The sequence below is a fragment of the Oncorhynchus nerka genome, linkage group LG15, assembly GCF_034236695.1.
Source record: "Oncorhynchus nerka isolate Pitt River linkage group LG15, Oner_Uvic_2.0, whole genome shotgun sequence".
Classification (NCBI taxonomy): Eukaryota; Metazoa; Chordata; class Actinopteri; order Salmoniformes; family Salmonidae; genus Oncorhynchus; species Oncorhynchus nerka.
Genome location: NC_088410.1, coordinates 40,493,306 through 40,508,170, shown reverse-complemented (window position 1 = coordinate 40,508,170; position 14,865 = coordinate 40,493,306). Strand labels below are relative to the sequence as shown.

The 14,865-nt window shown below is 41.5% G+C and overlaps 1 protein-coding gene across 1 annotated transcript in view; it reads right to left on the bottom strand.

Moving 5' to 3' along the window:
• LOC115142650 (inactive tyrosine-protein kinase 7-like) overlaps window positions 1-14,601 on the bottom strand; it is a 41,369-nt gene extending 26,768 nt beyond the window's left edge. Inside the window, exon 1 of the mRNA XM_029682265.2 lies at window positions 14,105-14,601. Within this exon, the coding sequence (XP_029538125.1) occupies window positions 14,105-14,231 (127 nt within the window). The 5' untranslated portion in view covers window positions 14,232-14,601. The remainder of the gene's footprint in view (window positions 1-14,104) is intronic.
• Window positions 14,602-14,865: the final 264 nt, after the last annotated feature.

The window sequence follows — 14,865 nt, the reverse complement described above, 5'->3', positions numbered from 1 at the left end:
GCCCTGCAGAATCTTGGTCAGTCAGTGGCAAACAATCAATGTCTCACGTCAGATGGCTTCACTCCTCTGCGACGCGCGTTCTTCAACCGGTCTCTCTTGTAGGAAGTGGAACTCATTCGAAATTGAACATTGAGCATCCGCCATTCAAAAAATGTAAAACAGTTACTAATCACTGCGCTCTTGCATGACTTTCCATGAAATAGGAAGAATAACTAGCTAGCAAAATTACTACAAAATGTTGTGACAGTGATTTAATAGTTTGCAAAAAAATTAAAAATAATCCGGTGGCTATCTCCTGCAAACAGGCTGTGCAAGGACGTTGGTTGCCAGTGCAGTGACTTCATCAGCTGTATAGCTAGCTTACTGACATGAATGACAAAAAGTTTGGATTAGCCGATTTAAATGATCCTGAAGTTGTAGACATGCAGCCCCACAATTATGAAGAACTGAGAAATCAGTCTGTAGGATCAGCATGTTTCCCCGCAATCGTATCGTTGGGTCAGCTGAGCACAGCAGCTGACTCAGGAAGCTACTGCAATGACTCGTGGCAGAAGAACAGCTGCTTCATGAAAACCTATAATAATGTAAGCATTAGTTAGCAGTGCAGTAACTTGCTGGAAGACTCAACATTGTGTGCAGCACTAAGTTAGCAGCACCGTTTCAGTCAAAGATGATTTCAGTGACTGGTTCAGCTAACGTTAGAAAGTTAATGTTGGAAAAATGTATTCTAGCTTTCGTGCGTATAGTCAAAACTACAGAAATACTGCTCATTGAAGCACAATAATACTTAGCTAGATGTAAAATGGGGCAACTAAAACTTCACAAAAAACATTATTGACATTTGTTTAAGCTTAGATTAATTGAGACAGTTTTGATGAAGAAATTGAGTCTCGCAGACAATGTCACGTAGGTAATATTTTCAAACGTTATGGCAGCCCGGACTACTTTTGTTCTATCCCATTACCATTTGCGAGATAAATGTTGATTCTGCCTGAACTGATCTGATGTAAGACAATGACACTGAGTAGGATGTTGCTTGAGGGATTTATCAGACATTTCTGTGTTAGGGTAAAATAAATCAAGTGAGATTAGGATGAAGTAGGAATAGCGGTCAATTTAATCATAACCGCTAAACGTGTTTCCAGGATAAATTGACAATAATAGCAATGTTCCACTCAAAAAGAGGAGTGCAGCAAAGAAGTGCCCGGCAATAGGATGGAACAGGGCTGGGTGACATGGCCTAAAAATCGTATCTCGAACTTATGGGCGATTCACGAGATATACACTACCGTTCAAAAGTTTGGGGTCCCTTGTAGATATTCCATTAAAAATCAGCCATTTCCAGCAACAACAGTCATTTACAACATTAACAATGTCTACACTGTATTTCTGATCAATTTGTTATTTTAAAATGGATTTAAAAAAAAGCTTTTGCTAGGGAACAAGGCAGAATAGTTGAATTGTTATGAACACACCCATCTGTCTCCCAACTGTTTTGACAGCTTGCTAACCTGTCCACTGTTAAAGTGTTGAAATCGAGTAATTTTCCTTATTTCTCAGACTGAAAACAAGTTGCCAATGAATTAAATTAATTGTGTTTGAATACTTATTTCACATTTATATAAAAATAAAAAAATTCAAGACTACACAGCTAATATTAAGTCTTTAGCTAAAATGCTAAACTGAGCTTTAATTTTCCAGAATGAATGTTCATTGACACGCCTGTATTAGTAGTGTCTAAGCTTTTCTGTGTCCATTTGACAGATTCTGTTGGACCAAACCTCAAATGCAAATAGCGAGTTTAAACTGCTCGTCAGAGGAAGAATTGATCTCTCAACTTTGTTGGTGTGGCAGGGGGAGGGGCTTGGTGTGTGTGTGTAAATAGTCAGGAAAAGGCGAAGCGAGAAGTTTCACTTGCCCAAACTAAGCTCGCCGCCTGCCTTTCCGCGAAGGAGACGAGAACAAGCAAACATAAATGCTCATAAAAACAAAAAATACAAAATAACTTGATTCTTGCGATACAGGCATTTGGAATATCGCACAAAAACATTAACTGGAATTAATTTGATATAGCGCCCAGACCTAGGATGGAACAGTTCTTTGAGTTTGCATTTCAGCTGTCTTTTCTGTCCTGTCATCACAGAGACATGGCATGAGATTGTATCGGAGGCCGTTGAGACTTTAAATTATTGGTGAACCGTTCCCTTCATTTAACGCAGGGGCCCAGCTGTGAGATGGATACACATCTGTGGCCAAAACATTTCTATGAGAATCCCCTGCCCCTTCCCTGCACATACAAGGGAAAAAACAGCTGGAGGGAGGTGGGTGCAGAGATGAGTGGGAGCGTGCTATGGCCATACATGGTCATTTTCGTGGTGGAGATTATGAATGTGAAAGTATTTAATTACATGACTAAGACACAAATACTACAGCAGACTAATGAATTTGAGTTGTAAGATAAAACAAATCAAACAACCTAAGCTTCACCCCCCCCCCCCCCCCCTCCACTAAGTGGAACATACCAAGAGCGGTTCGCTTTACAACTCCCCACTAAGCATGGCTCCAACCATTTACGAGGGGAGCATTCATTTTCTAAATCAAAAAAAAAAAGTAAATGACAAATCAGAAATTCAACACATTTGAGCCATTGGAGAAATGTATGGATTTACAGGGGCAATTCCACGGAAACGGAATTACGCCATTTCAAAGTTAAACAAACAATACGCAAAAGTCAATACTAACAATTTCTACTGAAACATTTTAAAACTAATTTAGTGTAAGAACTGTACAGATGCTAACTTTTTTAAACAGAATTACAGTAAAATCTCCCTCAGGTTTTTATGCGACTACGTTTCCGGGAAAAATCTTAAATAGCTGCTCTGAATAAATAAATAAAAGATGTCTGCAGAAAGAATGGGGTGTCAGCTATGACATGGCACCTTGACTTTGAAAAAAATATATTTTGGTTATTGAACTACAGTAAGTGAAGTGGATTTACACCTGGTAATGGAATTTGACTGATCTGTACTACACAGAAAAGCATAATTATGGATATGAATGTCAGTATTCTGGCGGGTAGGAGCATTGGTTCTGTAACAGAAAGGATACTGGATCGAATCCCAGAGCTGACTAGGCAAACATCTGTCGATCTGCCTCTGAGCAAGGCAGTTAACCCACTGTCGATTGAGATAGCCCCCTGCAACTCTCTGATTCAGAGGGGTTGGGTTAAGTGCAGAAGCCACATTTCGGTTGAAGGCACTCAGTTGTAAAACTGACTAGGTATCCCCCTTTCCCTTACTCCTCATGTTTCACAAGTTTGGACAGCACAGTGGACTGCAGTAGAATACAGTATAGTAGACTACATTAGAGTATAGTTCAGTACAATATACTGTTCTCTACTGTACTATAATACATTTCTGTACTGTACTATATTTAGCCGACTAAACTCAACAATTTATGATGGAGTTGAGCGGGCGACTAGTCTGTGGGCGGACTGTAGCATAAACCCACGAATTGTCCAGTGTAAAAGCGGGCTATTCATTGGGTCCTGAAATGTGTAGTTATACTCCACTGTGCTCTACTAACTGTACTGTGCTATGAAAACTTGTGAAACATACATCTCTGATATGTTCAGTCTGGTCCGTCTGTGGATGTTAAACATCAAGGCCAGGGTGGACTGATCAAATTTTTAAAAACGACTTTTCAACATCCGTGGATGTTCGATGTCGGTCAGTGCGTTAGGATGCTGGTTACAGGGGACACATTGGTAGAGTCAGTAGGAGCTGGGAGAGGTAACATTAACTGGACAGTGTATGTGAGAGAGAGGTTTCACCACTAGACAACAGAAAGAAAACTTATGAGCTGAACAGAACAGTATGACAGTGGAAGGGAGGACAGTAGCAGGTGACCCAACTATGATTTGTGACTATTATGATTTCCCATTGTAGCCAATTCAGTTGCAGTAATTCCATTACTGATTTTATTGGTAATTCAGTTACCAATTTGGTAATGCAATTACGAGTTTTATTCAGTTAATAATTCAAATAAAACTGACATCAGTAAAATCACTATAACTAAATTGGTAGGTATACCGTTACTTCTGTGAACTTTCATTATCCACCCTCATGAGGGAGAGACATTAAAATATCTTAAAGATATGTCAGTTTTTGGTTACGGAATGAAGAGGCACAAGGCAATATTTCTTAAAACTTTAGAACGTAAACAATGTGTGTTGATATTAGTTGGCAGGGGTTTTGATGCATTTCTGATAACATCTACGAGGGAAAAAAAGTCTTACATTTTGTAAGACACATTTTCTATCTGATCCAGAAATCAAAGACTTTACTTATGCCTAATTTGACATGCTCCTGGAGAAGAAAAGAAAACATTTCCTGTGTACCTCCATCGTTAGAGTCCCGGACCAAGTTTACGGCCCTGGAAGAGTCAGGGGTCCAACCACTTTTCACATGTGAGCCTTAGGGCTTTCATTTTACTGTTTGCTGAACTGGCTTGAAGGTGATAAAGTAGCCTACTCTCTGTTTTCGGAGGGGGAAATAACAATTGAAGCACCAAAACCAGGTTACAACCCATCTCAACTATGCCCCCCCCCCCGGTATGGCATCTGCCGCAGGCAGCTCAGACATGGAAGTCTTTACAGAGTATGTGTTTTCGCTGTGAGATTTAGAATGCAATACAATTAGCTGTCCCGTGGGGTGGGTGGGGGGGATAATTGCATTGCATTCTAAATCTAGTCACAAATCACAGTTGGGTCACCTGCTACTGGTCCTCCCTTCCACTGTTATGTTCAGCTCATAACAGTTCTTTCTCTTTCTGCCAGTTGGCAGTGTTGACCTCATGCTGGGAGAAGTACAAGCAACTGATGCGTACCACAGAAAGTGTGGGGCCCCCGACAAACAAACAATACCCAAAACAGCACACAAGGAGGGACAAAATACAATAAACGTTAAGGGAGGTCAGCAGCAGAGGATGTTGAAAGTCAGAAAAAAATTTAGGAGACGAGGCTTGGGACTTTCACAGTCATGCAACCCGACAGTTTTTCAGACCTCAAATGTTGATAGTCTTGGCATATTAACCAAGTAATTATTTCTTCTCACAAACTAAATTGGCGGGAAATGTGTGTTGCACTGAAGTTCAATCTATCCTCAACAGTAAATTCCACACGCTTCTCTTTATATTACATAAAATCTAAAAAGCCTTTGGTGCTTGGGGAATGTTGTGGGATTTCTAAATTCGGCTCTGGAAAGAGATGGAGCTTAATGAAAAGCATATGGACTTAAATTTAATTACACAAATTCTGATCTTATAACAAGAACCACTTGTTCTCTCTGCAGAGCACTCAGGAGTGTCACCAGGCAACTTCACATTGGTTCCAGGCAGGCCAACAGACTAAAATTGTCCCTGAAACAAGTCTCTCCAGACAGCCCTTGAGAGGAAAGGGTTCATCTGCAACAATGGGCAAAAATCTGGCAAAACATCTAGCAATAAATATTGTTTTACCACAGAGAGACTCAAAAAAAAGGTACAATCACTCATGTCCCTAGTTCTTCAAACGGCTCTGGCTGAGCTTGTTCTTGGGTTGCGAAATGTAAAATCAGCTCTTCTCCCCTGCTCGTGACCTCTCTGCCCTGGAATCGGTCTGTGTGGGTTTCCCTTGATGATTGTGGCCTGCAAGCAGCCATTGGTTTACCTCATGTTCAACGAGAGCAATGCATAGTTGTGATTGGCTCTGTCAGACAGGGTTCTTTTCATCTTGAGGTTGCTCTGTCCATTTCACATGCTATCGTCATTTTAGAGCAGCATGAAGGGATGGCACGAACAAACAGTAGACCACTACTTTGTGTATACTTTATACACTGCGTGAGCAATTACTCTTACTTCATTACTTATCATTCGCACAAACCCCAAGCAGTTCTGGGAGTGTGTTATTCAGGGTTTATGTGCAAGTATTTGATGACATGCTTTTCCCCCCTCTTTATTCTATCTGCAAAGTCTTATCAAAAAGCAATAATTTGTCAGAAAAATATTCATACATTAGTCTTCAATAAATTAAATCAACAATTTGTCACATACCTCATAAACAAAAAGGTGTAGACTATCAGTGAAATCCCCTCTCTAAAATGGGGGGGAGTTGTAAAAATTTCTATGTGGAATTGTGAATGACATCTGCCCAGCTTTCCGGGTGTACTTTACAACATGGAAACAGTCCTCTCCCAGTCAGCAGCACTGAGGTTTGCCAGGGTTACAGGGCTATATGCTCCTTGACTGATATGGTGTCAATGGCTCATATGTGGCTAAAAGACAAGCCCATGTCCTAGCTTTGGCAGAAAGCACATCTAAAAAGGTTGACATTTTGATAAATCGGTGAAGATATGTTGACGGTTGACCTCACGCCCAACAGACTGTTAGCGGAGAAAAACAAAGTTAAGTAAAGACAATGGAATCATACAACAAATTGGGTCAAAGTTATTCTGCAAATGATGACTCAAATCCCAAAGATTGTGCATCTTCCACACAATCTTCAGGTTTTAATCCTTGTTTCCCGACTATATAAAGGAAATTGGAGCAGTTTTCAGAAACAGATCCTCCTGAAAATATCCAAAAGGAGCCTACTTCAAGTGCAAAGCTCAATATAGCTTATTATTTTAACCAACAAAGCTATTTCCTTCAAAGAGTGAAAAAAGATTACAAAAAATAAGTAACAGTTTCACACACAGATGTAGTTTCCTAAATTGGTTCTAACGAATGCCCCATTTAGCAGGAAAAACAATAGTGTTTAACCAAATGCTTTGAATTATTTAAAACCATGAGTCTGGAAACCAAATATTTCTGAGCTGGTTGTTGTTTAACAGTTCATCATTAGACAATTCAAAACAGGCATGTTTTCCACCATTTTGTTCAGGCCATTCCTGGCTGACACTCCATATCAGACAACTTGACATCTTATGAGCAGAATCTCTTCCTCCTTGCCAAGGCCCTGCTATTTCTCTGCCGGCGAGCAATCTCACGACGGGTGGCATGGTTTACACAGGCATTCATTTCAAACATCTGCCGGGCTGTCATTTTAGTAGCTCATTATGGGCTATCAGATCAAACATCAGTTATGTCAGCCGCTGGCATCGTCTTTCTGCACTGGGTTAGGAGCCAAATATGGAGGGCATTGTGGAAAGTAATCACAAGGTTACAACATGCTTTGGCACGACCTTGGCTGGGTTTACCCAGGGTAGAATTACTCAACAAGCAAATGAAGTGGCATCAATCATCCTATGAGTTTGGCATAGAGGAGCATCTGCCATACCAGAACACTGAATTATAGATGTTACCTTTACATTCCCCCCCTGCCCCATGTAATTTTGAAACAGTGTGATATTTTGACAATAAATACAGTGTCGCTGTTGTATTGCTTCAAATACTGTGCAGCAGTTAAGTTACTCATCTAAATTGTGAATCTCCACCGTGACATTTGAATTGTGCATATTTAATGTGTGTCCCAAAGACCCATGAGATCTCGGGGGAGTTAGACCAGAGGGAAGAACATGCCATCACGCCTAATCCAGAACGTGTTTCAAGACATTTCAGCTGCTTCTCCATCATCACATATGTCACAGACCGGAGTGGCCCTCTCTTTCATACAAGTAGTTGCCATTGATTTCAACAAGACACACACAGCAAGGACAGATGGCAGTATAGAAAATAAGGACTGGGTTTCGAACCAGCAAATTTGTACAAGCTCTGAAAGTACTACACAAATTGGATGAACGTTGGAAATAAGATACTATAGGATTAATTCAATGTTTCAGCAAATAATGCAGTTCCAATGCTGCAAATGGTGATGATTGAGCTTATTGTAAACGAAGGAAACTGTCATTATTTTTGTATTGGTTTGGTAATCATCACTTCCTAATCTCTGCGATATAGACTGCTGCAGCATCGCCTATGTCCTGTGTGATAAAAAGTTGAAGTCTGAAGTTTCATACACTTAGGTTGGAGTCATTAAAACTCGTTTTTCAACCACTCCACAAATGTATTGTTAACAAACTATCGTTTTGGCAAGTCAGTTAGGACATCTACATTGTGCATGGCACAACAAGGCGGCAGGGTGGCCTAGTGGTTAGAGCGTTGGACTAGTAACCGAAAGGTTGCAAGTTCAAATCCCCGAGCTGACAAGGTACAAATCTGTCGTTCTGACCCTGAACAGGCAGTTAACCCACTGTTCCGAGGCAGTCATTAAAAATAAGAACTTGTTCTTAACGGACTTGCCTAGTTTAAAAAAAAAACAATTGTTTACAGACAGATTATTTCACTTACAATTCCAGTGGTCAGAAGTTTACATACACTAAGTTGACTGTGCCATTAAATACCTTGGAAAATTCCAGAGAATGGCTTTATAAGCTTCTGATAGGTAATTGACTCAAATGATGTCAATTAGCCTGTGGATGTATTTCAAGGCCTACCTTCAAACTCATTGCCTCTGCTTGACATCATGGGAAAATCAAAAGAAATCACCCAAGACCTCAGAAATAAAATCGCAGACCTCCACAAGTCTGGTTCATCCTTTGGAGCTATTTTTATAAACACCATGGGACCACGCAGACGTCATACCGCTCAGGAAGTAGATGCTTTCTGTCTCCTAGAGATGAACGTACTTGGGTGTGAAAAGTGCAAATCAATCCCAGAACAACAGCAAAGGACCTTTTGAAGATGCTGATGGAAACTGGTAAAAAAGTATCTATATCCACAGTGAAACAAGTCCTATATCGACATAACCTGAAAGGCCGCTCAGCAAGGAAGAAGCCACTGCTCCAAAACCACCATAAAAAAACAGACTACTGTTTGCAACTGCACATGGGGACAAAGATTGTACATCTTGGAGAAATGTCCTCTGGTCTAATGAAACAAAAATAGAACCGTTTGGCCATAATGACCATCATTATGTTTGGAGGAAAAAGTAGGACGCTTGCAAGCCGAAGAACACCATCCCAACCGTGAAGCACGGGGGTGGCAGCATCATGTTGTGGAGGTGCTTTGCTGCAGGAGGGACTTGTGCACTTCCCAAAATAGATGGCATCATGAGAAAGGAAAATTATGTGGATATATTGAAGCAACGTCTCAAGACATCAGTCAGGAAGTTAATGCTTGGTCGCAAAAGGGTCCTCCAAATGGACAATGACCCCAAGCATACTTCCAAAGTTGTGGCAAAATGGCCTAAGGACAACAACGTCAAGGTATTGGAGTGGCCATCACAAAGCCATGATCTCACTCCCATAGAAACCTTGTGGGCAGAACTGAAAAAGTGTGTGCGAGCAATAAAAGCTGAAATAAATCATTCCCTCTTCTGATCTCACTCCCATAGAAACCTTGTGGGCAGAACTGAAAAAGTGTGTGCGAGCAATAAAAGCTGAAATAAATCATTCCCTCTTCTATTATTCTGACATTTCACATTTTTAAAATAAAGTGGTGATCCTAACTGATCTAAAACATGGACATTTTACTAGGATTAAATGTCAGGAATTGTGAAAAACTGAGTTTAAATGTATTTGGCTAAGGTGTATGTACTTCTGACTTCAACTGTAGCATCGCCAATGTCCTGTGTGATACAGCCTGCTTTAGCCCCGCCTATGTCCTGTGTGACACAGCCTGCTGTAGCGTCACCTATGTCCTGTGTGATACTGCCTGCTGTAGCATCGCCTATGTCCTGTGTGATACAGCCTGCTGTAGCGTCGCCTACTTCCTGTGTGATATAGCCTGCTTTAGCGTCGCCTACGTCCTGTGTGATATAGCCTGCTTTAGCGTCGCCTACTTCCTGTGTGATATAGCCTGCTTTAGCGCCGCCTACTTCCTGTGTGATATAGCCTGCTTTAGCGCCGCCTACTTCCTGTGTGATATAACCCTGCTTTAGCGTCGCCTACTTCCTGTGTGATATAGCCTGCTTTAGCGTCGCCTACTTCCTGTGTGATATAGCCTGATCTAGCGTCGCCTATGTCCTATGTGATATAGCCTGCTTTAGCGTCGCCTATGACCTGTGTGATATAGCCTGATCTAGCGTCACCTACTTCCTGTGTGATATAGCCTGATCTAGCATCGCCTATGTCCTGTGTGATACAGCCTGCTTTAGCGTCGCCTATGTCCTGTGTGATACAGCCTGATCTAGCGTCGCCTATGTCCTGTGTGATATAGCCTGCTGCAGTATAGCCCAAGTCCTGTGTGATATAGCTTGCTGTAGCATCGCCTATGTCCTGTGTGGATGCTGTTGGTTTAAGAGAAAGTTCACTCAACTTACAAATGTACCTCACATTAAGGGTAATATTACCAAGAAAATTATCTATACTACCGTCAGCAGCCTAACACTGGCTGTATAGCAAGGTAAACAAACTAATATTAGATTGCCGGCTCTCCAGGTACATAGACCACTCTCTAAATATCTATAAGACATTTGCAATCAACGTGAACTATTCCTCTAACTGAAACCTCCTTGGACGCAGTCCATATTCCAGGACTTCAAGGCAAAGGATGTTTCACATTATACACTGTAGGTTTTAATCAAGACACAGGGCCATCTTGTTAGGGGAAAAGGGCTCACAATATGGTTTTGATGTAAAATTATCTGAAGACATTTTTATTTCCCCTCTGAAGCCCCAGAAGGCAAACTGTTGATATTTCAAACAATACATGGAGCCTTGCATTTAAAACAGTCCAATAAGACTGGGGGCTTTTTCCACTTAATTATAGTATCAAAATCCTACTACAGCGTATCATCCTTCTCAATTGTCTTAGTTTAGAATAAACAAAAAATGATTGTGAGCCCAATTCAGAGCAAAGGGACTTGTCAAGTGAAATGATACTACCTCTGTCTTTGCAATTACAGTGAATGCTTCTAAAGTATTTTTCCCAGACCAATCCTGATTTCCATAACAATGGAAGGAGATAGTCCCCCTTGAGTTCTAAAGATCAAGCAAGCCCCTCAACTACCTGTGAAGTCTCATCAGGCTGCTTTTATCTCTTGGGTTTCCATGCAAATGTGGTGCCATTTCCTCCAGAGACCCTGAGGCCAACAACAAACCCCCCAACACACTTTCCTCCATGTCTCCAAAAAGATACAAATCCATTCTCTGACTGTTTCTCTACACTCCCACTTACCTACAAAAGAAAAAATATATACAGTAGTTATACATTGGGGAAGGACCAAAGCAAAAGCATTGAGCTTGAGCCATAAAACTACTTTGCACAAGAGTACCTTAAACTTTTACAAGTGGCTTTAGCCTGCAAGCATAGATAAATTACCCTTCTGCATGCTGTACTACAGTATGTGCCTTATCAACACATGCATAGGGATCCTACAATTGAGTTATAGAATCTCTATGAACATGTCATTCCTGACAAGCTCTAACAATCAGCATGTGCTGCCCAATTAGAAATGGAGCTCCAAGATGATTGGGAAAAGTTGGAGCATTAATTACACCTGCTCTCCATGACAGACTGACGAGGTGAAAGCTATGACCCCTTATTGATGTCACTTGTTAAATCCACTCCAATCCGTGTAGATGAAGGGAAGGAGACAAGTTAAAGGAGGACTTAAGCCTTGAGACATTTTTATTTATTTATTTAACCAGGTAGGCTAGTTGAGAACAAGTTCTCATTTGCAACTGCGACCTGGCCAAGATAAAGCATAGCAGTGTGAACAGACAACAACAGAGTTACACATGGAGTAAACAATAAACAAGTCAATAACGTAGTAGAAAAAAAGAGAATCTATATACATTGTGTGCAAAAGGCATGAGGTAGGCAATAACTAGGCCATAGGAGTGAATAATTACAATTTAGCAGATTAACACTGGAGTGATTAATGATCAGATGAACATGTGCAGGTAGAGATACTGGTGTGCAAAAGAGCATAAAAGTAAATAAAATACAAACAGTATGGGGATGAGGTAGGTAAATTGGGTGGGCTATATACCAATGGACTATGTACAGCTGCAGCGATCGGTTAGCTGCTCAGGTAGCAGATGTTTAAAGTTGGTGAGGGAGATACAAGTCTCCAACCACAGCGATTTTTGCAATTCGTTCCAGTCGCAGGCAGTAGAGAACTGGAAGGTGGCCAAATTAAGTTTTGGCCGCCGTGCTACGGGTGGGTGTTGCCATCGTGACCAGTGAACTGGGATAAGGCGGAGCTTTACCTAGCATAGACTTGTAGATGACCTGGAGCCAGTGGGTCTGGCGACAAACATGTAGCGAGGGCCAGCCGACTAGGGCATACAGGTCACAGTGGTGAGTGGTATAAGGTGCTTTAGTAACAAAACGGATAGCACTGTGATAAACTGCATCCAGTTTGCTGAGTAGAGTATTGGAAGCTATTTTTGAGCTATCGGTAGGATAGTCAGTTTTACTAGGGTAAGTTTTGCGGCGTGAGTGAAGGATGCTTTGTTGCGAAATAGAAAGCCGACTCTAGATTTGATTTTGGATTGGAGATGTTTGATATGAGTCTGGAAGGAGAGTTTGCAGTCTAGCCAGACACCTAGGTGCTTATAGATGTCCACATATTTTAGGTCGGAACCATCAAGGGTGGTGATGCTAGTCGGGCGTGCGGGTGCAGGCAGCGAACGGTTGAAAAGCATGCATTTGGTTTTACTAGCGTTTAAGAGCAGTTGGAGTCCACGGAAGGAGTGTTGTACGGCATTGAAGCTCATTTGGAGGTTAGATAGCACAGTGTCCAAAGAAGGGCCAAGAAGTATACAGAATGGTGTCGTCTGCATAGAGGTGGATCAGGGAATCGCCCGCAGCAAGAGCAACATCATTGATATATACAGAGAAAAGAGTCGGCCCGAGAATTGAACCCTGTGGTACCCCCATAGAGAGTGCCAGAGGACCGGACAACATGCCCTCCGATTTAACACACTGAACTCTGTCTGAGAAGTAGTTGGTGAACCAGGCAAGGCAGTCATTAGAAAAAACAAGTCTGCCGATAAGAATATGGTGATTGACAGAGTCGAAAGCCTTGGCCAGGTCGATGAAGACAGCAGATTGTGTATTCGTGCCATTCAGAGGGTGAAAGGGCAAGACAAAAGTGCCTTTGAACGGGGCATGGTAGTAGGTGCACCGGTTTGTCTCAAGAACTACAATGCTGCTGGGGTTTTCCACACTCAACATTTTCCTGTGTATCAAGAATGGTCCACCATCCAAAGGTCCTCCAGCCAACTTGATACAACAGTGGGAAGCAATGGAGTCATCATGGGCCAGCATCCCTGTGGAACGCTTTCGACACCTTGAGTCCATGCCCCAATGAATTGAGCCTGTTCTGAGGGCAAAGGGGGGGTGCAACTCAATATTAGTTAGGCGTTTTTAATGTTTTGCACACTCCGTGTAGGCCAGTCACTTCCCCCACTCTCTTCAGCCCAGGTCTGGCCATATTCTATGAAAGAGCCTGTTGAATCAAGCTGAGCAATAGGGAACCTTCTAAAGCCAGGCCATGCCAACATGAACGTTGCATACAACCAATACAGATCATTATTCTGCCCAAAAACAGTTTTCAGCCATGGTCCTGTTATGAGCTCAAATGACATACTGTACAATTCATATTGTTATGGAAATATTATGGAAATTGAAGGATTAACATGTGTGGCATTGGAAGACAGTTCTTTGTGTGCCCTGCAACACTGTCAATTTAAAGACCCAGGCTGAAGGGGATATTACATGGGTCATGAGAGTATGAAAACGAACCAACTGGACAATAAAAAAATACAAATGAGTAACACGTTTTTCACTGACTATGTTTTCAGTAACATGGAGTTTTTAGGGAGGGGGTGACGAAGAGTTTACAGCCGTTAACTATAACACTAGCCTTTTGTAGAGTAAAGGTTTTTAAAAAACGCCAAGACAACTTTGTTAGTGGGCACTTACAACTTGGGCTATTTGATAACCAAGATGGGTTCCTCAGTAGCGTCCTCTGGTAAACATTTTTCGGAAAGAAAGCTTGCTTGTTACATTGATGTAGTAGTCTATAGTAGAACATTGTACCGGCTGATAAGCACACTTTCATTTAACAGATACATTTATAACACCCGACGGGCTTGTGGCTACTTTGTCTTCTTACCTTTGGTGAAAATAAGAAACAGAATAGTAGTGGTGTGTATTGTCGGCATGACTCCTCGTCTACGCCTATTCGCCGAGTTCAGGTTACTCTCTGTGAAACATTTATTTTCTGTGGACGGTAACTCCATATTAGAACTCAAGCAAAGTCAGCCACAACTACGTTAAATCATTCGCACAAGAAAACGAGACCCGAAACCAAGGGCAGTCAACGCGAAAACTACCAGCGTTTCACAAGACCTCCAAAAAAGTACTCCGACAAGAGCAACGATAAACGACTGCTTTGTCTCTAGTGGTCGTCCGATGACGATACGACTGTTGCACGCGCAATTCGTAAACGTGAAGACGTAGGACCTATTCCATTATTTCAAATAATGACAAGAAAATTCAAAGAAAAAATGTGCCTACATGCCATTCCTTCAACACTATTAAATGAAAGTAGCCTTTCCCTTTTTCTCCCTCTCTCTCTCCTTAGCTCCCACTTTGGACGAGAAGCTTCCGGTGTTTGGAGAAGAGAGGGAGGGGTGAGGGGATGGGGGGCACGAAAGGTAAAAAATACAATTTCAAAAAAGAGTAGCCTTAGGTCAAACGTGCCAATTTTGCACTTTTTCTGTGCAAACATAACAGGTACACATTTTTCTGTAGGCCCAAGCACATACAACTTGTTTTGAATATTTTATTATTTGGATTAAAGGCCAAGGCTATCTTTCGGGCTACATCCTAAACCATTTAAAATACATATAAAATTTAAATATGGATAAGGAT